The sequence below is a fragment of the Carettochelys insculpta genome, chromosome 16, assembly GCF_033958435.1.
Source record: "Carettochelys insculpta isolate YL-2023 chromosome 16, ASM3395843v1, whole genome shotgun sequence".
In the NCBI taxonomy this organism is placed as follows: Eukaryota; Metazoa; Chordata; order Testudines; family Carettochelyidae; genus Carettochelys; species Carettochelys insculpta.
This window is the reverse complement of record NC_134152.1, coordinates 32,104,383-32,129,300: the sequence shown is the minus strand read 5'-3', so window position 1 is coordinate 32,129,300 and position 24,918 is coordinate 32,104,383. Positions and strand designations below refer to the sequence as shown.

Here is a 24,918-nt window from a genome sequence, read left to right as displayed (position 1 = left end):
CCCATGCTGGGTTAGATCTTGGACAAAGGTCTATGCAGACGACGCGTGGTGAGAAGAACTAGAAAACTCTGCTGGAGAGGTCGGAAATGTGTCTGTATTCAGGCTGTATTACAAATCTGCTGCTAGAGCTGAAGTAGCCAAATGGTCCCATCAAAATTAATGGACCGCTTATTAAACCTGGTTTGAGTTACAGGTCAGATTCTCCTCCACTTTGCGCTAGTTTCAGACTGGTGTAATTCAACTCCCTTGACTTCACTGGAATTCTTCATTTTAAACAAGTGTGTTTGGTCAGAGCCACAGAAATTTAACCATTTCAGCTAAGTTTGTGAGTTTAAGACTGGAATGGGCCCAAAGCAGAATTTAAGATTGTGAACTGCAACATCTACCCCCAAAAAATCCAGTCCCACATTGCCAGTTTCTCTGCTTCATTGCCTCAAATCTACAGTCTGGGACATCAGAGTTTGTTTTATTGAATGCCACAAGTGAGTAGAGGTGCTTTCACTTTAACCTGGATTGTCTTCAGCGGCTAATGTTTAATGCCTCCTGTATTGGTACAGCATGATGCGGCACTAATCCTGTAGCATCAGCACTAATTAAAGAGCCTAGACCCTCAGATAGAACAGCCTGTGGCTCCAGAGATGGGAGTGGTGCCCACTGATCCATAGTGATTTTTATACTAAGTCCCACCGACTCATCCTCTAATGCTATATGGTCAGCATGAATTCTGGAACCAGATTTTATTCTTTGGCATGCTTTTTTATACACAAAACAGCAAGAAGTCCTGTGGCACTTTATAGACTAACAGATAATTTGGAGCATCAGCTTTCATAGGCAAAGACCCGCTTCGTCGGATGCATGAGTGGGGGAGTTTCAGAAGCAGGTCTTTGCCCATAAAAGCTTATGCTTCAAATCATCTGTTAGTCTATAAGGTGCCACAGGACTTCTTGTTGTTTTTGAAGATTCAGATACAGAGTAACTCGGCTACCTCTCTGATATTTTTTATACACAAGCATTTTTCATTTTCTCAGCCTTGTTTCCTGCTAATCACCTGGTGCCATAACCTATCTGGACTTGGTTGACTCAGTAGAAGTGTGAGCTAAGATTCTTATATTTGGGCATAAGATAGGGAGGAAAACTGGCAAGTGCTTCTAAACATTTGTTGGTGGGTACGGTATTTATTGTAAATGCATTGCTGTAAACACGAGCAAATAGAGTATGCAGAAGCTACTATATGTATCAGTGACGTTTGTAAAGTTCTCCAGAGTAGACAAAGGAAAGGAGAACATTATGTTAACGTTATTTTAAGTTGTGTATTAAAGAGACTTTTGGAAGGTGCCTGCTTGGATTAGCTTCCTCGTAACTATGATTGATTTTACACTTTTGTTTCTGTTCCTCAATTCCTACAAGTGAGGGAGGAAGAAAGATCTAGATATCCAATTCTGTCCTTCCTTAGCACAGGTCTGACATAGGTTGCTGCTCCACTGTTTTTCCATCTGTCAAACTGCAGGTTTCCAGCAGTTCCAAATAGGGAGTCACAGTTTGAAGATAGCTGGGGCAGTAAGATCTAATGAGTGTTCCAGTTTGGAAGCAGCAAAAAGGCCATTGTAGGATGTAAAACAAAGCAAATTGTTTATGAAGCAACAATGTGCCTCCTTGGACCCAATTTGGAAAATGGCATGTTGCTCAAGTATGGATTCTAAGGTCATTTTAGTTTTCAAGGAGAGGGTAACCATGGTGGTGACTGGGCTGATGGAGAGGCTGAGTAAGAGTTTAGAAAGGGATTCTCCTCTCTTGGAGTAGCTAGAGTTTGGAGCAGTCTGTGGAAGTGATGGCAACAGATATTCTGGGATTTATGTGTTTAAGAAACGTCGTTCCTATCCTTAACACCCCTCACTTGACAAGGGAGCTTTGTCAAATGATGGGTTTGCTTCTCAGGAGAAGGGAGAAATGCTGGCCTAAACCCTAGCCCCCTCCCTTACCTCTAAATGTTCCAGATCACACTGTTATATAATGCTGCTGAGGGACTCAGGCTCTTTTATTAATTTAAAAATCTCTGTGCTGATGCTGAGGGATTATTGCTACCCTGCAAGCACCTTTGTCTGCCTTTTTGCTGCTCACAAACCCTGGGATCTTGCTCGCAGTCTGGATTGGATAACCTTTTGGTACTATATGCAACCTGGAAGCTGACTTGAGCACTGTTAGCAACTCCCTATTCATTACTACAGAATGAGCCCCTCGCTGGAAATGGTCTCAAGTTTAAAAAAGGAAAATCAGTCTTTAGAAGCTGTAATGCTGGGTGTTGCTTTTGTAGCCAGCCCTGAATGATGGAGCATCCTGTGTAAATGCATTCTGTAGCCATTGCACCTGTTCCTTCAAACTGTTTCTTTAAGTACTTCTGGGCTCCAACAACTGTGCACTGTTTGTCACGTAAAAAACCGCCAAAAAGTTAAATAAAATAAAACCCAGCAATGCTGGATTTCCCTGTTAGCCACATAAAGCTACGATTAGTATTAATTTTTTGCCTATGCAACTTGCCCTCCAGCCAGATTCTCCCTTCCTCCCACAAACATGTTTTGAGAGCATACATTTACATTTCTCATAAAGGCTCTGAAAGCAATGGTGCTGGACTGAGAGTTTGATCAGACTGGCAAAGAGAGCTCTGGGAAGCTGCTTTGCTCAGAATGAGACACTCAGGCATGAGGAAAACACTCTGCAATGTTCGTGTTTAAGGAGGCTTGCTTAGAGCATGACATTGTTACAGCCATTTGGGACCCCATCTTCTGCCACTGAATCACCAGCAGTATCTGTCCCCATTTCCAGTCAAATAATTCCCTCATTGTGCTTGAGCTTTTTAAACAGCCAGGAACTGGAAATACCTAAGCAATGCATTTAGAATGCACCAGTGAACAGACAAGGGAAGTGTGGAGAAAGCCAATGTGCCCAGAGAGATTTTACATGTCCTTTTAATTAATTTGGTTTCTCATCATTGTCTTAGGGCTTCTGGGCAGCGTTATTCCGTAGTCTCTGCATAGGGAATTGTATGTACTAGAAGGGCCTCCCAACAAACCGGAACATTGCATCGGTAGGAAGGAAGGGTTATCAGATAAAAATTAAGTGTATTCAAAACCTTCAGGTTCTCAAAGTCTTTCTGGTATTTTTCCCTCAGTGCTGAAGCATTCCCCTCCACATGCTTGTTCTCCAGCTCATCCCTCATGACATTCATCTGGGCCTCAAGCTCTTGAATGCGCTCTCTCAAACAGTGCATGGAATTTAACTCGCTCTCTGAAACTTGCATCCTGCCCTCAGGCTGAACAGTTGTGCACACATTCCCATCACTGGGCTCAGGCCCTTCGGAACGCAAGGCTTCTGGGTGCTGCCTCTGGTAATTATCTAGTGTTTCTTGCAAGTGCTGCAGGTTCTGGTTGTAATGCCCCTGCAAAGTATGCAGCTCCTCATTGTGGATGATCTGTAGTTCCTTTATCTTGGCCTGGAATTTGTCCTCCAACATTTGCATTTGCTCAAGGTGATACCTCTCCATGTTTTGCTTATCTTGGACGATGGCATCAAGTTGAGTCAGGCCCTCTGTTCTCTCTGCCTTCAGAGTGTCTTCCGTCCTATTCAACTGTTCAATCACATTTTGCATCTCCTCTTCATACCTGCCTTGTAACTCACATAGGTTTTTGCTGTGTTTGTGCTCTTCTTCTTCCAAAAGCCTCCGCTGATTATCCAGCTGAGACACTTTTAACTTAAGGTCTACATTCTCCCTTTCAATGATGGCTATCATCTCAGCATATTCATTCTGCTGCTTTCGAAGCAAGTCTTCATATTCCTCACGAAGGGCAGACACTGTCTTTACGCGTTCTTGACACAGAGCATCCATGTTTTGAAAGGACTCTTTGTAAAACTTCAGCTCCCTTTCATATTCGAGTCTAACTTTGCAAGCCCCATAACAAACCTGAGCCTGGATAATTGCATCTTGAACTAACAATGATGAATAGCGCTCAAGATCTCCCATACACGTATGATACGAAAAACTCTGAGAATTTTTTAGCAGCTTCTGGCAATCTCGTATGGCTTCCTCAGGAGACAAGGATAGTAAGGCAACAGATATTTCTTTAAGAACATTTGCTTTTTCTTTTAGTTGTTGGGCAAGCTCTTCTTGAAAGGCAGCGAGAGCTTCACTACTGTGGTCTGGCAAACCATGAGCTGCCATCATTCTGGTTGCAGTACCTTGCATCACCTTGATGTGGCTCAAATCCCAAGAAATTGGGGTTCTTTCTGATGCATCCCTTTGGATTTCCAGTGCTTCTGAAATTTGATGCATAACCTCGTCAAATTCAGGGGTCCTGTATGCTTTGATGATTTCCTCCATCATACATTTATGTTGTTGGAGAGCTGTTTTGGTATTGTGGAGGTCTTCTTCAATTGTTTTTAACCTCTGATGAAAAGACTCTCGCATTTTCTGTGAGACAAAACCAAGTTCTGCCCTAATCAATGTAGCATCTGCTACTGTGTGGACAAGGCTTTGGGGAAAACTAAAACTAACTGCTTCTGTTTTGCCTTCTATCTCCTCCTCTCTGGTGCCCAACTGTTTTCTCAAGTCCTCCACCTGGCTCCAAAATTGACCTTCCAGTAGCAGCTTCTTAGATAAGATGTTAGCCAAGGCAATTGCTGTATGTGAAACATTTGCTGGTTCTAAAAATACTACCTCAGCTGTCCCATAAATCTCTCTCAGAATCTGGGAAATCTCTGAGCTTGCATTTTTCAAAGATTCTGCTATTTGGTTGATCAAGGAAGCTTCAAATGCTATCCTCTCAGAAAGCAATCTTAGCTGGTCTCCATCAGACATTTCAACTGGCTGCTGCTGGGAAATGGGTTTCTGGTCTTCATCTGCAAGTAGAGTTTGAGCCATGAAACTTTCAGTATGCTGATAATCAGAGGAGATGGGTGTCCCTTGCAAGACCAGGACTGCATCTGACAAGGTGGTTTCTATGCTGGACAAAATTGTAAGAAACAAATCTCTCTCTTTCTCCTGGTCAGAGATGGGTAAAGCCCTTAGCTGCTCTCTGCACTTTTCTAAGCACATCAGAGTTTGATCATTTTTCACTTGGAAGTCTCCCAGCTCACTGACATGTTTTTTTATCATTCTGAACTTTTCCTGTCTCTCATTCTCCAGCTGTGAAACTAAAGCACCAACTTCAGACAAGCTGGCTTGGAGCTGTTCCCTAAGCTGGGACTCTGTGCTGGCCCACTGATGGTGGAGGGCTATCAGAGTTTCCTGGTTATGACCTTGCTGGCTTTCAAGCTTCATGGTCACATCTTTGAGCTTCTCCTCTGTGATGTAAAGTTTGGTTTCCAGGGAATGGATGATTGAGAGATAAGTCTCAGAGTCACTGGCTCCTGAGGCTGGGTAACCAAGAGCTGGTTCTGATGACATGCTTTCCTCAGACAGTGACCTGTCCTGGCTAGTGTCTGAAGATGTGCTACTAGTCCAATTTTTCTCTGACCCATCCGAATGAATGTATTTTTGGCACTGAATATTTGAGAAGCGTATTCTTTGCCTTTTGGCACCAAGGACTCCTGTATCAGGCTTCACTAAGGCTTTCTGCGGTGGCTCTCTGTCTTGAAGATCCGTAGACTTCAGAAGAGACCTAAGTTCTTCAGCATTCAACATGGTGTACTCGCCAGCTTGTCTCTGGCTGGTCTCAGGACCATCCCCCTCCTCCTCTTGTAGTGCAATATTTAAACCTGGCAGTCCCTCAGAAGCTGGCAAGTCTGCAATGTGACTTTCATCAGCCTCAAGGTTAGTGCAGAAGTCCTCCATATCTTTACCACATGGTACCGAGTCCACATTAGTTAATTTTTTTAAATCCTCATCTTTGGCCTGTATCCTTACTTCTGTTTCCTCTGAACTGCTGCCCAAAGCAGCCATTTTAACCAAAGCCTCGTTGAGGTCTTGATCTTTCTTTTCAACTATTCTCAAGTGCATTTCCTTAACGTGTCTCAGCTCTTCCTCCTTTTCTTCCAACACCTTCTGCACGCTCTGGAACTGACCTGATACTTTCTCATACATCTGCTCCAGCTTATTGTAGTTGGTCTCCTCCATTTTCAACTTTGCTTGAAACTTGGCAACTTCGTTATCTGACTTTTCAACCTGATCCATCAGTTCTTGAAACCTACATTTAACCTGATCTCTCTCCCTTTCAAGTTCCTTGATGTCCTCAGCAAGCTTCTGGATGCTGGCCTCTTTCATCTCCAGTTGCTCTTCTAACTGGTGGACAATCTCACTGCCTTCAAACTTTGCATTCAGTTTCTCTTTCTGAAGAATTTCTATCTGCTGCTCATTGTTTTGAAGCTGATTCTCATACTCACTGGCCTTATCCTCCACTTCCTTCAAACTCTGAATTAAAATCTGCTTTTCCTTCTCACAGCTTTCCAACAAAGCCTCATAATTCTTCTGCAACTTCTCCTCCATTAGGATCCGAGTCTGTTCACTAGCGTTTAGCTGCCTGCTCACATCTGCAATCCTCTCCTGGAGCCTCTGCACTTCTTTCTGGTGGTCCCTTTGCAAAGCCTGCTGCATTTCAAGATCCCTCAGCTCCTGTGTCTTTTCCAGAAGCAGTGCCTCTGCATTCTTCAGCTTTTGCTCACTGGCTTTTAACTGGAAGCTCAGAGTGATCTCACTGTGCTGCCACTCTTCCAGCTGCTCTTTGGCCTTCTCCTTTTCACTCTTTAAGTCACTCTTCAGCTTAGCCAGAGTTTGCTCTTTGATCGACAGCTCAGCTGCAGCATTACTGAGCCTTGCCTGTAGGCTCTGAATCTCAGCTTCATGGTGCCGTATCACATCCTTTGCCTCACCATAGCTACGTTTCAGTGAGTGGATCTGCTGATTGATCAGCTCCTGACGCTGGCACTGGGCTTCCAGCTCATTTTGGAGGTCTTGATTGACTTTATGGAGCCTCTGCCAGGCTCCCGATGGTGAGGCTGCCACCTCGGTCTTAAAAAAATTGATTAAATACTAGATTAGTAACACTTGGGTCCCAGTTCTGAGTGTCACACCTCTGGCCAGGTCTGGCCATGGGAAGAAAGTGTCTTGGATTATTTTGGCCGTTACCCATATGGTCCAATTTTGGAAGGTTTCTGTTCCCGGCACACAATTTTTTTAAATCAACTTTTTTTGCTTTTTTAAGTGGGTGATAGCTGTTTCTGATTAACAGAAAATACAGAGGGTAACACTTAAGCAGCTCTAAGGTAACAGGCTACAAGAAACAAATCAAACAAAACCAAAACAATGGAAAAGGAAACATTAAGAAATAAAACAGACAAAAGATTGGAAGGGAGTGAGGACAAGAAGGTGGGAACAGGCTGGAGAGAGAGAAGCGGTCCAATTTGGTGTGTTTATTTAGCTGGTTGTGAAACAAAAAGTGCACAGTTGCAGGTTACAAAGTCTTTCAGAACAAAAACAACAACAGAAAGTAAGACAAAGTAAATGACATCACTTCCTGACAAGCACGGAAGAGGAGATGGCTGCCATAGTGATGTCATTTTGTAATGGCTAAACAGGCTTCTTCATCTGGTTGGCTCGTCTTTTTAAAGAATTCATATTACCAAATCTTAAGAGTAGGGAGGATCTACTCTCTCTACCTGTAAAAAAGACAAGTGAAAAGGAAAAACAGGTATGATGCGAATTTAAAATAAAAACAAACAAACCTTTGTGAAATTCAAACCAAAGCAGTGTAGCATGCAAAGAGAAAACTCACAGAGAGAGTCATGCATAAGTCGACAGAAATGATACATCTTTAAAAGAAATACACAAAGAGGCAAGAGAAGCACAGCGTTAAGCCTGGGAATTTGGCCTGCCTTGCTGTACTCTGTTTGCTGGGAGGGAAAGCCCACAGATGTGACACTCAGTTATGTTACATTAAAGTCATGCTTAACACCAAAAACATGCAAGAATAACCACCCAGGAGAAGTTAGTAAATTGACCCCCTCCCTCACCAGAACTGAAATACATTCCAGGTATCTAAAAGAGAAAGAGTGAGCACTAGCATTTTATCACGTTAGAATTCAAAGAGTTCGAGATATTTGAGTTGTGATTAAATTTAACAGCAAGAAACAGAGGAGTTACAAGAGCTCAAAAAGGGCTTCAGTGCAAGGTGCATGCGTCAATACTGGATATCGTTCAACAGCTTTGTTATTATTCAGAAATGTGTAGAGTGTTTGATGCCAGTCTAGAGTCAACAATATTCATACCCGTGAAAGATATTTGTAAAAGGAGAAGGACTGGGAGCGGGCAAGACTTCAAAAAATTCAGAGGCTCCATTCAGATAAGCACCCTAAAATATATCCAGGCTTTCTGGGTCTGCACAGCAGTGCTGGAATGATCGGCAATTCATAAATTCCAATGTCAGAAAGGAGAATTACAATAATCTAGTCTGACCTACTGTACAACGCAGGCCAGAGAATATATCTAACATAAATTACAGAGCATAACGTTAAGAAACACATCCCAGTTTGATTTAAAAGTTGCCTCTAACGGAGCACCAACCATGACTCTTGATAAACTGTTCCAATGGTTGACAGGGAACAGATCCCTCCGTGATATTAATGGTTTGATGCGGGACTAGAAATTCTCAATTCTAATATGGAATTTTGGCTCTGCTGATTCCCAGGAGAATTAGGAAATATAAAGACAGCCATCAAAGGCAGGGAGGAGGAAGATACACATTTTGAACAGCTCAGAAAAATGCAATTTAGTTTAAGATGAAAAAGGAGATTGGTTCATATTGTGTTACAGCTAACCCACTCCCACCTGCTAGGGACTTTGAAGAAAGGACTAAGAGCAAGGATCAAAGTCCCTAATTTCAACTCAGAATGTCAAGCACAAACAAACAGGTTTTGGTAGCCACTTTATGCTTCACTGTTATTTGTTAGGCTCCAGTCTTATGGAGGTAGGATGCATTCACTGTCGGGAAGCCACAGTTGGTCTGTTGTTGTGGAAATGTGACATCCTGCCCAGGGCCTCTAGCCAACATTGAGCTGCTGTCATAACAAAAGATCAAATGCAGCTTAAGAACAGGAAGCTACAGATTATGAGACAGCAAGTCCAATGGACATTTGGAAGTTTGCTAATAAACACTGGAATTATCTAGCTTTCTTCTCCACTCTCTGTGGGTAGCCCATGCTAGATGATCTTCCCTCACCACCCTCAAAAACTTTTTTGCCAGTTACTCTTCCACTTCAAGGGGACTAAGCAGAGCTCCCAAGTTGGGCAGACAGCTGGCAGCAGCACATTAAGAGAAGCTTTTCCCACTTGCAAACTAAGGGTTCTTCCTCTGGAGAAAAGCTGGCTATTTTGCTAGGCCCATTTTATTTGCTTTCTGGTAGGATCACCACTCATATCAAAACCTATGGAATTCCACCCTCCTCAGAGATTCCAGATTGTGAATCTTCCCTTCCAGACAAACACTGCAGAGGAGACTCTTTGCAGCTCAGACTGTCAACTTCCAGAGCAGGGACTGTATCTGCCTACATGTTCACACAGCATGGGCCCTTGAGCCTGACTGAAGCCTCCGGGCATTCCCATACTACCAAATAGGAACAGATCAACCCTCCTCCTCAAGAGGGGTAACTGACCCAGCATACATGGTGCTTCTTGCCTGCCATGGGAACAGCATGCTACCTCACAGTGCTTCTAGCCCAAGAAGTGGACACAGCCTTGTCTAACAAACCCAGCCCCTTCCCTTCTTCTCCCCTACCCCCTAGCATGTAGCAGTGTAGAGCACAGACACTAGCCACGTTGTTCCACAACAGATTTGGCCATATAGAAGTCAGTAGCTAAATGTCTACTTAAATCAGAAAAGAATGAATTCTTGCTGAACTAGCCTGCTGCCACTCCCTAGGCTTTGCCCCTTGACTTATCCTTGGCTGTATCTCACAGCCTGTAAGAAAATGGGGAGGAAGAGAGTAGCTGCTCCTCCCTCCTTTCTAAACCACTCCAAAAGATAATTCCAGGCCTGATTCAGAGCTACCAGCCTTTAGCACAACCAAAAGCGACCAGTGTGCCATAAGAAAGGCCACGTGGCCAGAAAAGAATTTACAGCCCTGACAGAACAGGAGACAGGGCTGTGTGCACACACTGACATTAAAGTGAACTTTATCAAGATTGTATCCACTACGCCTCTAGGGATCATTTTCCTTTGGAAAACTCTTGTTGGTCTTCATGTCTTATGTTCCTACACAGATCTGGGGAGACAAGTTCCTCTCCACCAGATCCCAGACCACTGGAACAGTAAAGAAATTATTAAAGAAATGCTCTTTATGAAGCCAGGAAAATATGACAGTGGCATTTGAGAGACCAAAGCCTCATGGACAAATCAGATTCTTTGACTTTTCCACTCCATGCTAGACGCATGCATGAGCGCCCTGGACTGAAGCCCAACAGGTTCAATTGCAGGTGCAGCGAAAGATGGAGATTTCTTTCTCTCGCTCTCCTACCTGCAACACGTAGCCTTCCCTGGCACTCTGCTCCCTGCCCAGTGCCACCTTCAGCTGGTCCTGCAGGACCCGATTCTGCTCAAGGAGATCCAACGCCTCTTTCTGGCTCTGCTCCAACTGTTGGAAATGGACAAAGAGAACCAAAGGGTTGGAAGAGGAAGTGACTCCAAAGCACTTAGCATGGAGCCATCTCCCCTCTAAGATTTTGGCGTTATTTAACCTGAACACACGCGCGCACGAAACCAAACACACAAAACCTCAACATTGTGAATTTGCGTAATGTTTGAAGCTCACTGAAATTAGGCATTAACACCACTTGCTAGAGCCAGGCATAATCCACGAAAGCTCTCCTTCCACCATAACCCCTCATTTCTGACTTGCACCACTCCAGTCTTGGGCCCCTGAACACTGCTGATACACTTCAATTCTGACATGCAGCAACCAACCCTTATCCTGTAAGACATTAGTCTTTTCCAAGTGAATTGAGCTTCCTATCGCTCTTTTCCTAGATAGCTTATGGCATCAGCTTTCCTTCTGGTTTCCAACAACACCAGATTGCTGATTGCAGGTGACAAGTAAGAAGACTCAGCTTTGTACATGTACAAGGCATGAAGATCAGCTAAGCTGTTGTGCACTTGCCCACACAAACAAAAATCACACTCAGAATTACAGGTTTAGAAGCTGATGCCTAATTTCAGACAGCATTAATACAGTTGAACTGGGCTCCAATCACTATGGAAGGCTCGTTAATAACCACGACAGTCTCTGGGTCTGCCTAGCAAAGGATTCCCATTGCAATAACTGTCCTTACAGGAGATGAGGAAGGAAGGATAAGCCAATTAAATCAGAGGAGAAGGGGAAATGCCAGGGTCTTGGGCCTGGGTCCTTGTATTTCCCCAAAGGGGCACTATAGTGTCCACTTACCCCTTTGCTCTTACTGAAGGAATGCATTCTGCCTGTGACTGAACCTTCTAGCTGCAACCCACCCAGGTGTAAAGCAAAGGCCCATCACCACATAGTCTGAAGCAGTCCAAGGAGCCCTGTGAACCAAACCCCTGGCTCACTCCCTACTCTTTTAATTTTACCTCTTTCTCCAGCAGTGAGGTTAGCTGTTGCTTGTGGAGTACTTCTTCTCTGTTGTCCGGGTGGGCCAGGTGCAGGGGCATGATGGGTATTTGCTTCTCCTCACGCAGAGGGGTAGTCTCCACCTGGTGCCATCGCTGCTCGATCTCCACATGAACATTCTGTGGCTTCACTTCCCCTGAGATGGGAAAGCCTGGGATCCTGTCCACCTCCATCCTCAACACATCCTCTGGGCCTGCCCCGTCAACACTGTCGATCATCTCAAAGCGCTTGCGTCTCTCCTCTCTCCGCCGAGCACGCTCCCGTTCCAGCTCCCCAGGATCAGTGTCCGAAGAGCTAGGTTCCTTGGAGAAGGCTGTGGAGCTGCTCTTTGAGGACTCTGCAGCAACGGCTCTCTCCTGTGCCAAGGCTTGCTGAATGGGACGGAACTCAGCCCAGTCAAAAGTTTTGGAGCGTCCTTCTCGCCTGCGTTCCCGAGCACGGCTCCGCTTCTGCTCGGGATCCATCTCAGCTTGGTCCAAATCCTGATTCTCACTGGGCTTTGGAGGGGTCTCAAAGGAAGAGCTGGTTTTGCTTTTTTCTTCTGGCAAGGAGCTATTGGGAAACAATAACATCCCTCAGCCCTCTAAAGACATGCAGCTCATGCTCACACTTATGCCCAAAGAGCCACTGCCCAGGGACATGACCAAAGCCCACTGAAATGCCATGTGCATTCCTCTCCCACCATCAATGAAGCTCCTCTTGGTAACTAGACTTGGGCGAGGAGCTACTACTCTCCTTTCCCCTTGGAATGCATGTGTGAATTTGGTGCTGACAAAAGGTGTCAGGCTGGCAGCCCTAGGACACAAGACATTTTACTTCATCAGCAGAGTGGGGCAGGACAGGGAACAGTGCAAACTTCCCCACACTGCCCCCTCCCATCCAAACACTCCACGCTAGCAACGAGGAGAGTTCTCTCTACATTGTTCACTTGGGACTTGGCCTTCTCTGTTGAGACTGCTGACAAATGGGCCAATGGCAGTGCTGTAGTGTGAGCACTTGGCCTCTGTTCTGTTACTAAGGCGCAAGCAGCAGCCCTCAAGTGCTAATTTTACACTCGTTAACACCATAAGCAGGCTTTGAACGGTACATTGCTTCTGAGGAGTCATGCAGGAGTCACCCCACCCCCTGTGAAGCCCTCTGTCTAACCAGCATGATCCTGCCACTCAATTCATTTAATGAGGCCACAGTCATGTGTTTATTGCTATACTGTGATTGTTCATTACCACAGTGATTCTGGGATGTATCTTCAAAAAGGTATGGATAAGGAGACTGATATTCAGCAGCAATAGAAGAGGAAGCACAGGGAAGCACATGACCATCTGAGAGGGATTTAGTAACACCTTTATGGTTTTCTGAACTTGGCAAAGGCTTGTCATCTACTACTGGTTCACCCAGGAACTTTTCCATGCCACTCTCTGTACTGAAAACACAGGCCCCTGGAACTGTAATCAGCAGCACAGTCCTGGACACAGAGACCATGTGCTCTTATGCTTCCCCCACTGGACCAGCTGCAGCACAAGAGCTATGCACACTATTGCAAATGTCACTGACCATTCCAAATGCTCAAACAAGAAAGTAAACCAAAGGAAGCAATGACCCTTTAGTGCTGAGTTATAGGTGAGCGGGATGGAGGGAGATATCTAATTATCAAGCAGGGAAGGGTAAAGTTAGTAGGGAAAGGCAATGCACTTCCAAGCTTCTAAGGACAACCTATAATACAATTTGGGACTATTCAATGGAAATGTAGTCATGCCAGCCTTAGACATGCAGATTAGAATTAAATAAAATGGCAATAAGCCAACTTTATGGAATGATTCACACAGAATAACTCTGGCCTGGAGGGCCTGGGAGGCATTTGCTCAAACCCTGGTAACAGAGCCCCAAGCGGAGCCACCTCCCAAAAAATGCACACATGCTGTTGAATTCGCCTTCTGCTTGACAAGTCTTTCCTACTTCTGCCCTGATCTTGCCCCTTAAAGAGACAGCAGCTGCACATTTATACTGTACTTCGCTAAGTACATTTGTGTTAGCTAGCTTTGTTGCCTCAAGCTATCTAATTATCTATGCAGGGGCAGTGAAGAGAGCCATAAAGCCCCTGTACAGGGCATTCACTTAAGCAAACTCAGATTAGCAGTGTCCTAACCTGGAGCTACATGCATGAAGACTGCCATCATTTACAGTGGATATAACAGCAGGGGAATTCCTTGGAGCACTTACAGCAAAAAGGCTCCTGTTCATCTGTGCCCCACCAAAACCCATTACTCTCCATTTATGCACATACCCCAAAAATGCCACATAAGGGAATGATTGCACAATTCCTATCCTAGTATTTTCCGATGCACTTTCACCCACAACTGAACTACAGCTCAGATGGACTTAGTTTTAAAAAACTCTTCTAATTTCAGGTTTGTCTTTGAAAATCAGCCTAGAGAGAGAGAGACTCTTCAGCATTGTCTTTTGCAGCTAACAAAAGAAACTTCCATAATGACCTGTGATGAAACTTCACCATTTGAGTTCAGAGCTACTTTCAACTCTCACGCCTTATGCCCTATAGAGAAGCTACATGTCTCCAAGCCAAACATATGGCCAGCAAGTCAATCTGGTTTAAACAGTATTTTGCCTAAGTTAAGAGGTGTTGTCTTAGACCAAGCATTGAGAGCAAAGGAAATCCCTGGGTGCCCAGCTACCGCCAGAAGACTGAAGTGATACAGCTCTGACTCCAGAATTCTCAAAGTGTCTTGAAAATGCCCTGTTGCTATATCCGTTATCAGCTGATTTCCCCTCTGCACATTCTAGACAGGCACAGATTACATGTCATGCAATATGAACAGCACTTAGAAGCACATTGAGGAGGCTGCAATGACACCGATCTAGAAGATTAAAAAAACCCGAAGTGCCCAACAGCCCACACATTGCCTTTATTAAAGCCTGACTATTTCCCACCTCTGACCCATTTTTATTCCTTCCGTTTCTCTGGTTAACTCAGCCCACATTTGCCCTGGAAAGGTACTCACTGGCCAGGAGAGTGAGATGGAGGGAGCTATTTAATTGCTTTGGGGAATATCTGGTTACTGTTCCTTTTAGGTCAAGAACAATGTGTGGTAGAGTTTACAAACGTAGTGAAATTGGCAGGCAATTGCAGCTAGAGAGGGCTTGAAGACTGAGTCCAACTAGGAGGTGGATAGATTTAAGCAACTAAAAAACGATCCAGTTGATGTTCTGAGCCTGTTTATTTTTGTTATTTTTTTTTCTGGGCCAGTGTCTTTGCACGGAGCTTTTTGGGGTAGAGACCACCTTTGTTTTTCTGGTTTTATACAGCACATAGCACAGTGGTGTCCTGGACCATGAACAAGGCTCAAGGGTGCTATCATGATGCATATATTAATAATAATATACTTTAAAACATGTATATTTGACCTACTGCATTTCTGCAGACATAACAACAAGGCAAACAAACAGATGATAAAAGATGATTAAAGTGAGTTTGGGATACCAATCCAGCTCCTAGTGGAGAGATGCTGACAACAGCAAAGCCACTATCACAGAGGGTCACCTTGTAGGCCTTTTCAGCACATTTACCATATGCTGTACTCGCCGTGAAAACTACAGTGCTCAGACCCACTGGCACTCCAAGTGGGATACAGATCATCACTACAGGGTAAACACTTACGAACCCTTAACCCCACAAGCGTCCTGTGCTCTGGCTCTCAACCCCACAGAACTCCTGTCTGCCACTAAATTTTAGAATGTGCATATGTTAGCAACATGCACCAAGACAGGCTGAGGCACCCAGTGCATTGACACACACACACACACACCACAATAAGTGCACTACTGGGGTCATATTTATAGGGCAGTGGGTTTCTCTGTGTTTGGGTATTTCCAACTTAGTTTTGGAGATATAAGCTCAAATAGTTCCAGCATGACTAACAAAATTCACTCATTTCACATAAATTCTGAAACAAGCTAATCAAAACTACTGCAATTTACCTAGATTTAATTTTGCTAACTTGACAAAACAGGAATTTACACAAATCCTTAGAGGCTTAATTGCCCCGGCTAATTTACTTGGTCTTTACCATCTTCATGACCATGCACATCGGAAGATACCATTGTATAGAAATCCCATATCGAGACCAGGTTGCTTCTTCCCTTCTTTCTAATTTAATTTTTTTTTTAAAAATAATGAGAACTTCAGGACTTTCTACCTGGAGTGCAGAAAACGGGGAGCATGCAGTGACTCACAAGAGATACAAACCACAGAACGTTAATACAGGAGAGAACACAGTTTTCCAACCTGGGCTTCAGCACCGATAGTTTCAAAGAGAAGTTTTTCCTGGGAATGCATGGAAATCAAAGATATGCAGGAGTGAGGAAAGAGGAGGATTCCCAGAGAGCCATGAGAGATCCAACAGCCAGCTCTGTCAGCCATGGGGGGAGTATTTGAGTGAGGGAAGAAGAGATCAAGGAACATCTCTGCTTTGGGTGGAAAGAACTCTTGCACTGATGCTGGGGAAATCAGGCACAAATTCAGTTGCTGCCAGTTGAGTACAGATAAGAGAAAAGGGTTAACTATGTGGGTTCTGCTTCATTCACTACACAACAGACAGCCAGGAACTCAGGGATCACGATGCCTGGGGTTTGATTCAGTGCCAAACCACAAAAAATTTTAGCTGAGAGAAAGTAAAGCACACTTTACTCAAAGCTACAAGGTCTGACAGCAGGTGTTATATGAAATTTGTGTGTACCTTCCTCTGGCACTGAAGGCTTTCCAATTGGACTAAGGCCACCCCATGTGTTACATGAAGGGGAAGAAGCTGGAGCTATCTGGAAGGTCAGAGGAGGAGAAATGCTCCTCACTGAGCACAGACTAAAATGGAGTTCAAGCAAATTCAGCTTTAATTTAAAAATAAAGCATTTACTGAGATGTCCCATGGAGGTGACAGGCTGATCTTGCTGAATAGAGAAAACCCAACATAACCAAGCTCAAACAAGGGTTTGCACGTACATTGAGGAGTGGCCACAAATATTGGTGCATTCCCACATCTGTGCCTCTAGATCGGCGGGTAGGGGAGGGCGGCAAATGACCATTAGCAGATGCAAGCTGGAAGAATGCTCCCTTCTGCAGATGCAGCTGGTTGAATGCAAGTGTGCCAAACAGGAGGAACTTAGGCTCTGTGTGCCTTGTGCTGGTTGCAAAAACAGCAGGAGAGCAAAGGGTGTCCAGCCTAAGCCCAGAGCATGACACTGGTCTGAACACTGAGTAGGTGGGACCAGAAACAAAGTCAGAAAGTGGGTGGGTATTTCTGCACAGCAAGTGACAGGATAGAGGGGGATGGTTAAGATGGCAGAAGCGTGCACTGTTTTTTTTTCCAATTCTTTACCTGGTCACATCTGGAGCAGTAGCGGGGCGAACGTGCTTCATGATTGTCTGGATCCAGTTTCGTCGAATCCCAGAAGTCATGGCAGAGAGGGTGAATTCTCCTTCTTTAGTCTAGGCAAAGAGGAGAAGAGGTCTACATTGCTGATTCTATTAGGCAGCACTTTCCTTCCTTTCAAGGGTTTGCCAGGATTCACTCCCCAGCCCCATTCTTCATTCCTCTGTGCAGAGACTCTGGAAATCTAGGTATTGGTGCAGTACCATTTAGACAAGCCCTGAGTTTACCAGATGTATATCACTGAAGTCCTTGAGAATATCTTCACTGGATATTTGTGAGAACACCATAACTCCTCTCCTTTCTCCCACCCCTATTTCTTATCAGCAACTATTGATCAAGACATGAACCAGTGACTAGTCAATCATATGCTTCAGGGCACAAGCAGGTGGTCATTGGGAGGGCCAGTGGGAGAAAGAATCACAAAGACTTGTCCCTTCCCATAGGACTGTATCCACAGTGAGGTATGTTATAAGAGTGATCTCATCTGCCTCTAATCCATTCAGCATTGATGACTACTGGAGATGGAGCCCTGAGTCTGTTGGGATAATGGACTACCTTCACTCCATCTGCTCCTCACAACAGAAGCGTTACCCTATCCTGAAGCGTTCTTACATGAATCTGGAAGCCATAGTTTCGCTGAACGGGATATTCAGTGACATCATAGCATGTAGATAAATCAATTTCTCCATCCAGATCAGCTGCCTGGGGAAACAAGAGAGGAAAACCGTAGGGGTCATTGCACACCAACAGCCTGCACATGCACATTCATAACCAGTGTCTAACACAAAATGACTTAGGAAGCTTCTCCACAAGATCCACAGTCTCATTCTGAGCATCAAAAATGAGACACACAGACTCTTCCCCATAGATGTTCCAGCCCCATCACAGGTCTGTGGAGTTGTAACAAAGCAGGGATGGGGAACCTTTTCGAAGCGAGAAGCAAAACAAAAACACTTACTGATGGTGGTCCCTCAACTACAGGCTCTGGGCAGGAGGGAGGGTGCAGGAGTGGGCTGTGGATGGGGGATCTGGGCAGGAGGGGAGTGTAGGAGAGGGTGGGGGTCTGGGTAGGAGTGCGGGTCAGAGTGGAAGAGTGCAGGAGGATTTGGGGTGTGAGGTCTGGGGGGAGGGGTCAGGGTGGAGATAAGGGGCTGCAGAAGGAGAGTGAGATGGGGATCTAGATGGGAGGAGGTGCAGGAACTCTCTGGGAGCACAGAGTCAATTCCAGCCAATCAGAGCAGCAGTAGGAAGCCTCTGGGCAGACTGCTGAGGCTGCTGCTGTTCCCCCTCCCTTCTCCCAGCTCAGGGAACAGCAGCAACCAGCAGCAGAGCCTGGAGACGCTTCCTGCCCCCAAGTCCCTGGCAGAGCCCGCAGTCTGGATCTGGCCCACAAGGCTCCAAACCCTCCACCCCACCATGGGCTGGAAGCCATGGACAGGAGCTCCAAGCCTTGGCGTCCAGATCCAGACCATTGGCTGGGGGTTTGCCACCCCTGGAATAAAGAGTAATCAGATTCCTGTTCCGCAACAGAAGAGGTTTTGATCTGAGGTTGCACCAAGCTCCACCTCTCACTGAATCTCTGAGGACTGGGAGGTTGAGAAGCAGCAATGCTAGGGATGCTCTTGTTGCTGGAAGCAAGCACTCAATTAACGTCAAAACACACACACCCTGCCCTTCGGCTCTTCCAGTGCCATTGTAAGGCACAAGCCAACTCCAGGGACCTGAATCCCCCACCCAGAACAACTCAGCCACACTCAGATGCACAATTGTAGGAACAATGCTGGGAGCCAAGCCCCCTGGAGCCATTTGGGACTTAGACTCTGGAACGAACAGGGTTTAAAACTCTTAGGGAAGAGAGACACACCTACCTCCTCTGCCACAGAATCTCTGTAGTATCTCAGGCTCTGATCCGTCAGCACAAACCAGTGTTTCTTCCACTAAGAAACAAAAAAGGCAAGCTCTTTAACAAGCTGTTCCTTTGCCATGCCTGGTGTGGCTGCAGCATTACCTCGCAGCTTACCAGGGTGAAGGTGGAATGGGTGACTATCCCCTTTGATGTATAAACAGCCAGGCAGGCTGCAATTACCAGCTCTGTGCTCTTGTGGGGCACTCAAGCTTTCTCAGCTAAAAGCCAATTGAAAGATCAATGAGAGGGCCAGGGATGTTGAGGTGAATCATGCAGTGGCTTCCACCTATGGGATCCTTCCCTGTCTAAGTGGCAATGTTTATTTAAGCAAACAGTCTGAGTTGCAAAGGCTGTACCATCACTCGGTGACTGTGCATGGCCATGACCAGAAAAGCCATTACAAATATACTGCAGCCACTAGACCGTCGGAGTCCAACCCTTGCACTTTACTAAGAAGTCATGTTTAATGGCTGAATTCTTAGGCTCGGAAGGACACATTCTTTATGATTTATGTATTTGGAGGGATAACATACCTCTTTGGCTCTGTAGTGTACAGGAATCGTGTGGTTTTCGTTTAATTTTTTTTTTTGGGTGACCTCTCTAGTGGCACTCCTCGTTATGTTTCAGAGGCCCCCACAATCCTACTAGAGCAGCAGTGTGTATATGTAGCTAGACCCTGTATTTTGCATGTATTTAGTATCCCAGTTGTTTGGATCCCATTCCTCGTATTTGAATGGGTCCTTCATATTACATCTGTTGTGTTAAGGGCCAAAAAAACCTCACATTTCCAAATTTTTCCCCCCTTTTTTCTGTCTAAAGTACTCAACAATTATTATCTATATTACTGTTCTGCTTAAGAGCCCAAGTCATGGACCATGAGCCTCATTCCATTAGATGCTTTACAAGCCCTGAACAAAACAGACTGCCCCAAAGAGATCAGAATTTACACAAGAACATGAGAATGGCTGGGCTGGGTCAGACCAATGGTCCAGCTAGCCCAGTATCCAGTCTTGCAACAGGGCCAATCACAAGCACTTCAGACAGAGTGAACAGAACAGGGTAATTTATTCCCTGTCATCTAGGCCCAGCTTCTAAACACCACCATAAAAATAACCATAGTGGGTCAGACCAATGGTCCACTTAAACCTGAGACAAGGGACAATAGATGGGTAAATAAAAGACAGGGGGAAAATCAAGGGAGGGGTTTATTTATAAACAGTAACGTGAGCTCAGTCATAGCCCAATATCATCTGCCAGCCTTTCTAAGGCTGTGGGAGCCGAGCATTTAACCACAACCCCTCTGGGTGGAAAGGAGAGGGAGGTAGGAAGCTGATGCTTCCATTAGTGCCTTAATGGAGACATTTTTATTTAATCTAATTGCTCACTCTTGCCACTTCCATGATTGTGAGGGTGCCTGTTCTACACCTGATACTGCAGAGGCAGCTGTGACCACAAGGGAGATGAGACCAAGAAAATTAATGCTACAGCCCACACTGACCTTGAATCCCTAGAAACCTGCTAAAAGACATTCAAATGGGGGGGGTCTGAAGCTTCTGCAGCACCAAAGGACAGCCAATCCTGCCCCAGACAGACCCTGCTTATGTGCTAGTGGTGGGGAGATGTGTAACACTCACACAGCAATGGCTGTCTAGCCAGTGCCAGGATCTAGATTTCAGAGTTCTCCCCTCCACATTGGTTGACCCACATGCCTCCATCTCATTCCCCCCAGGTGTTAAACAGGGCTAATACAGCTCTACCTTGCAGGGGAGATTGCGATTTGTTACCATGGGAAGGTGGTAAGTGCTATATAAATGCTGAGAACAGCACATGAAGCATACAAGGAGCCCAAAACAGACGTGTGTGTGTTTCTCACAGACAAACACACACATTCCTCCCTTATTAATCTGTTCAGTCCGGCAGTTACAAAAGAACGGCCACGCTGGTTAAGATCAAAGGTCCATCTAGCCCAGCATCCTGTCTGACAACAGTGGCCAATGCCAGGTGCCCCAGAAAGAGTGAACCAAACAGGTAACGATCAAGTGATCTCTCTCCTGCTATCCACCTCCAGACTTTGACAAACACAGGCGAGGGACACCATTCCTCCCCAGACTGGCTAATAGTCATTAATTGACCTAAGCTCCATGAATTTCTCTCTCTCTTTTTTAAACCCTGTTCTTGTCCTAGCCTTCACAGCCTCCTCTGGCAAGGAGTTACACAGGTAGACTGTCAGCTGTGTGAAGAAGCAACCTTCGTAGTTTTATAGGAAGGTTTTACAGTACAAAATTGAAGCCTTCATGGTTCTACAGTAAGGTAGAAAGCCCTGGGTCCTGTTCAGTTCAGGCGTCAGCAGTGTCACTAGCTCTGACAGCGGAAATCTTGAGTCCTGCCCCAAGGTCTGGACAGGTTGTAAGCCTCTTGAGTTCATCTCAACACAGGATCTATCTAGCCCAGAGATGAGCAGACACACAGCTGCACTCCCTGGATTGTGGGTATAGACACAACATCATATGCACAAATGCAGACAGACAACTGCACCAAAGTATAAGAACGGACAGTCCTCTCCCAAGGATGCCAAGTTACAAGTGGGTGAGTGCCTAGTTATACAAAAAAAACTGACTGACGACAGTGTCCCATATGGCAACCAAAAGAGAAAGTCCCACTAAATTTACCTGCCCATCCTCATATTGCTTTGTCAGCCATCCCTTCTTGAAGTTCAACAGGTCAGGCTACAAGGAGAAGAAAGAAAAGGAAGCATTTTAGAGCTGTTGAAGGATTCAGATGAAGTACCAGCTTCCAACTTTACCACAGAGAAATCCCACAGAAGTGATTTAAACTATGTAATCCAGTGATATCAAAGGGTCATTCGAGCCACCAGAGTGGAAGAAAACCTAAAGGTCGGCTTGTGGAAGGAAAAGGCAAGGCTGACAGCTTCTTAACCATGGCCATCTACACATGAAGGAAAAGGCTGCTGCAAACTAGGCCTTGATATTTTAGAAATTAGGGATCACCTGGGCAGCCACTGTCATGCAGATGTGTTTTTGCAGGGGGAACGCACAGGCCCTGCTGCCCCTTCTTGCAGTCCCATTTATGACCAAAAACAACTAATATGGTGAGGAGCAAGGAAAAGTTGTCAAGTTCCCAGGATTGATGACTGGAGAAACGATACTCTGTTCTCCAATTCCTCATGTACACAGCAGCACAAAGCGCCACTGACTAACCACGTGTTTTAAAAGTGACTGTACAGCTGTCCTCCTTATTCTTAAAAGGCATCAAAAGCATACAAGGCAGAATGCAGCAGTGACAGAACAGTGAGAAGTCATCAAATCAGAGAAGCTACATCTACACATGAAGCCTACATCAAAGTAGCTTATTTCGATGTAGCGACATCAAAATAGGCTATTTCGATGAATAACGTCTACACGTCCTCCAGGGCTGGCAACGTCGACGTTCAACATCAACGTTGCGCAGCACCACATCGAAATAGGCGCTGCGAGGGAACGTCTACACGCCAAAGTAGCACACATCGAAATAAGGGTGCCAGGCACAGCTGCAGACAGGGTCACAGGGCGGACTCAACAGCGAGCCGCTCCCTTAAAGGGCCCTTCCCAGACACACTTGCACTAACCACCACAAGATCCACAGAGCCGACAACTGGTTGCAGACCCTGTGCATGCAGCATGGATCCCCAGCTGCCGCAGCAGCAGCCAGAAGCCCTGGGCTAAGGGCTGCTGCACACAGTGACCATAGAGCCCCACAGGGGCTGGAGAGAGAGCGTCTCTCAACCCCTCAGCTGATGGCCACCATGGTGGACCCCGCTATTTCGATGTTGCGGGATGCGGATCGTTTACACGTGCCCTACTTCGACGTTCAACTTCGAAGTAGGGCGCTATTCCCATCCCCTCATGGGGTTAGTGGCTTCGACGTCTCACCGCCTAACGTCGATGTTAACATCGAAATAGCGCCCAACACGCGTAGCCGTGAACGGCGCTATTTCGAAGTTAGTGCCGCTACTTCGAAGTAGCGTGCACGTGTAGACACGGCTAGAGTGAAAAACAACATAAGGAACCTGGCCTGGAAGGTCCACATCTGATGTGAAACAGATGGAAATTCATCATCTCTCAGGGAGGAAAGCAAACAGATGGGAGCTCTCCAAATTGAGACTAGGTGTGCAAAACTCAACTGACACTGGGCAGCTACTGCGGTTCAATCAAGCTTTGGCAATCCAAGCAAATAAAATTCTATTATGCAAGAAAACCGGATCAGTGGCTTGAAGAGCAGTAGCCAGGGCAGGTGTCTGCTGCTCAAGGATCCTTTGGACTTTTGCCATTTAAGGGTAAAAAGAGGGCGGGGAGGGGTCCGTCTGTCCCTGTGGTGGCTGGTGGGCAGAGTTTGGCAGTGAGGGCCAAACAATCACACCAAAATTCAGCAAAGTGCAGGTTTGCCTGACAGCAACTACACATAGCCAGCAGAAATCTGGTCACTTCTACCCACTCCCAGAACCCAAGATCCAGCTTTTGCTTCATGCTGGCCAGCCTGCATAGGAATAGTTTATGCTACTGCATCAGGAAGATGACTGGGGAACAAGGGGAGAGAAGACGACGCCAACACAGACTCCCAAGCCTATTCATCTAGAACTTTTTGTTGGCTTCTCCAGTTTTTCACACCAAAGTGGTGCCAGGTGCAATCCCCAGTATGCCTCAAGGGTGCAAGGAGAAAAAGAGTATTGCCTGAGTGCCATATTATTGCTCAACTCCAAGTGTTGCACACAAGCTTTTCATCCTTAGACACCTGTTGAGTGACATCCATGGCTCTACAGCTTTTGCTGGTGCCACGGGGAAGCAGATTTTTCTCCAAAGCAAGGCAGGCTCTAAAGGCCCCACCCCCACTAGCTCTAGGTACAAAACCCTGAAGTCTGCTGGCCCAGCCAGAAAGCCCTAACCTACCTTATTGTTGTGGCTCTTCATTAGTCTCCCATCCTCAAGCCTCCTTGCCCTCACTCCCTGCCTCTATTTATAAACTCTGCCAGGCATGGCTGGCATCTGGCAGTCACGTGGTAAGTTTGCAACAACATAAGGCCGAGTTCCTATTTACAAGGCCTTGAAATACCCTAGGGATTTGCATGGAGGGAGAACCAGCATCTCATAACTCCATATGGAACCCTGGTCAGATTTTCTTCTTAGTGGATTTAAAAGTAGGCTGAAGCTAAAAGAAAAGCCTTTTATCTTTGAAGAGGGGACCTTTTACACACCGAGATGAGCTGAAAGTGTCTTATTTCCCATCCTGTTTACTGAAGATTAAAGTAGGCGTTGTAAGTATTTTCTCTCCCTCACCGATCAGCACCTCCTTCAGCTTAAGCCTGCAGGCAGGATATAATTCTGTTTTAGGATATCACAACCTGTTGCCATGAAAGTGGTGGATGCCAAGTATTGCGGCTCTGAATTGTCACAGCAGCATGAAGTCAGAGGGGCAGCTGAGAGTGGAGGAGGAGAGAAGCCAGGTTTAAATGAACCAGCACAAGTCTATTAGCAAAGGCAAAGAAGCCGTGAACACAGGAAAAAGGAAATCCCAACAGAAATCAGTTAAATCTATTTTGTCTCAGTGGGGAAGGGTACCAAGTTCAGCATTACAGAATCACCTGGGAATACTTAAATACTGCTCTGAAAAACACTATAGAATCTAAGGAAGAAATAGGTAAGAGTTTCTCAAATAGCTAGGGCCACCCTGAATTTGCAATAGCATGGCGAGGTGGGATATAACTTTGGACCCTAATAGAAAATCCCTGTTGAAAAGGCAGCCTTGAATGCTGCATGGATTTGGCACAGATAAGACACAGGGACAAGTATTCGAGAGCTTCCAGAAACCAAGCTATGTGAGCTTCAGCATCTTTACTTTATGACTGGATCACCGAAAGAAATATCACTGATTCTCTTGTGAGAGAAGGTGGTATTCTGA

At 45.6% G+C, this 24,918-nt stretch overlaps 2 protein-coding genes across 10 annotated transcripts in view; one reads left to right on the top strand and one right to left on the bottom strand.

The window, feature by feature from the left end:
* MPRIP (myosin phosphatase Rho interacting protein) overlaps positions 1-24,918 on the bottom strand; it is a 183,742-nt gene that overhangs the window by 26,211 nt on the left and 132,613 nt on the right. For 5 of the 9 annotated variants that reach the window (XM_075010773.1, XM_075010771.1, XM_075010778.1 and 2 more), the window contains exons 10-15: positions 21,636-21,692; positions 18,929-18,997; positions 17,673-17,762; positions 17,007-17,116; positions 11,583-12,174; positions 10,498-10,614 (exon numbers count right to left, since the gene is read on the bottom strand). In XM_075010773.1, coding sequence (XP_074866874.1) covers positions 10,498-10,614; positions 11,583-12,174; positions 17,007-17,116; positions 17,673-17,762; positions 18,929-18,997; positions 21,636-21,692 — 1,035 coding nt within the window. Of the gene's footprint in view, positions 1-3,127; positions 6,998-10,497; positions 10,615-11,582; positions 12,175-15,880; positions 15,959-17,006; positions 17,117-17,672; positions 17,763-18,928; positions 18,998-21,635; positions 21,693-24,918 lie in introns of all 9 variants that reach the window. The other 4 variants (XM_075010774.1, XM_075010776.1, XM_075010780.1 and 1 more) reach the window with 3 other exon arrangements.
* Positions 1-24,918, top strand: part of PLD6 (phospholipase D family member 6) — a 56,589-nt gene that overhangs the window by 28,738 nt on the left and 2,933 nt on the right. The gene's annotated exons all lie outside the window — the stretch shown is intronic.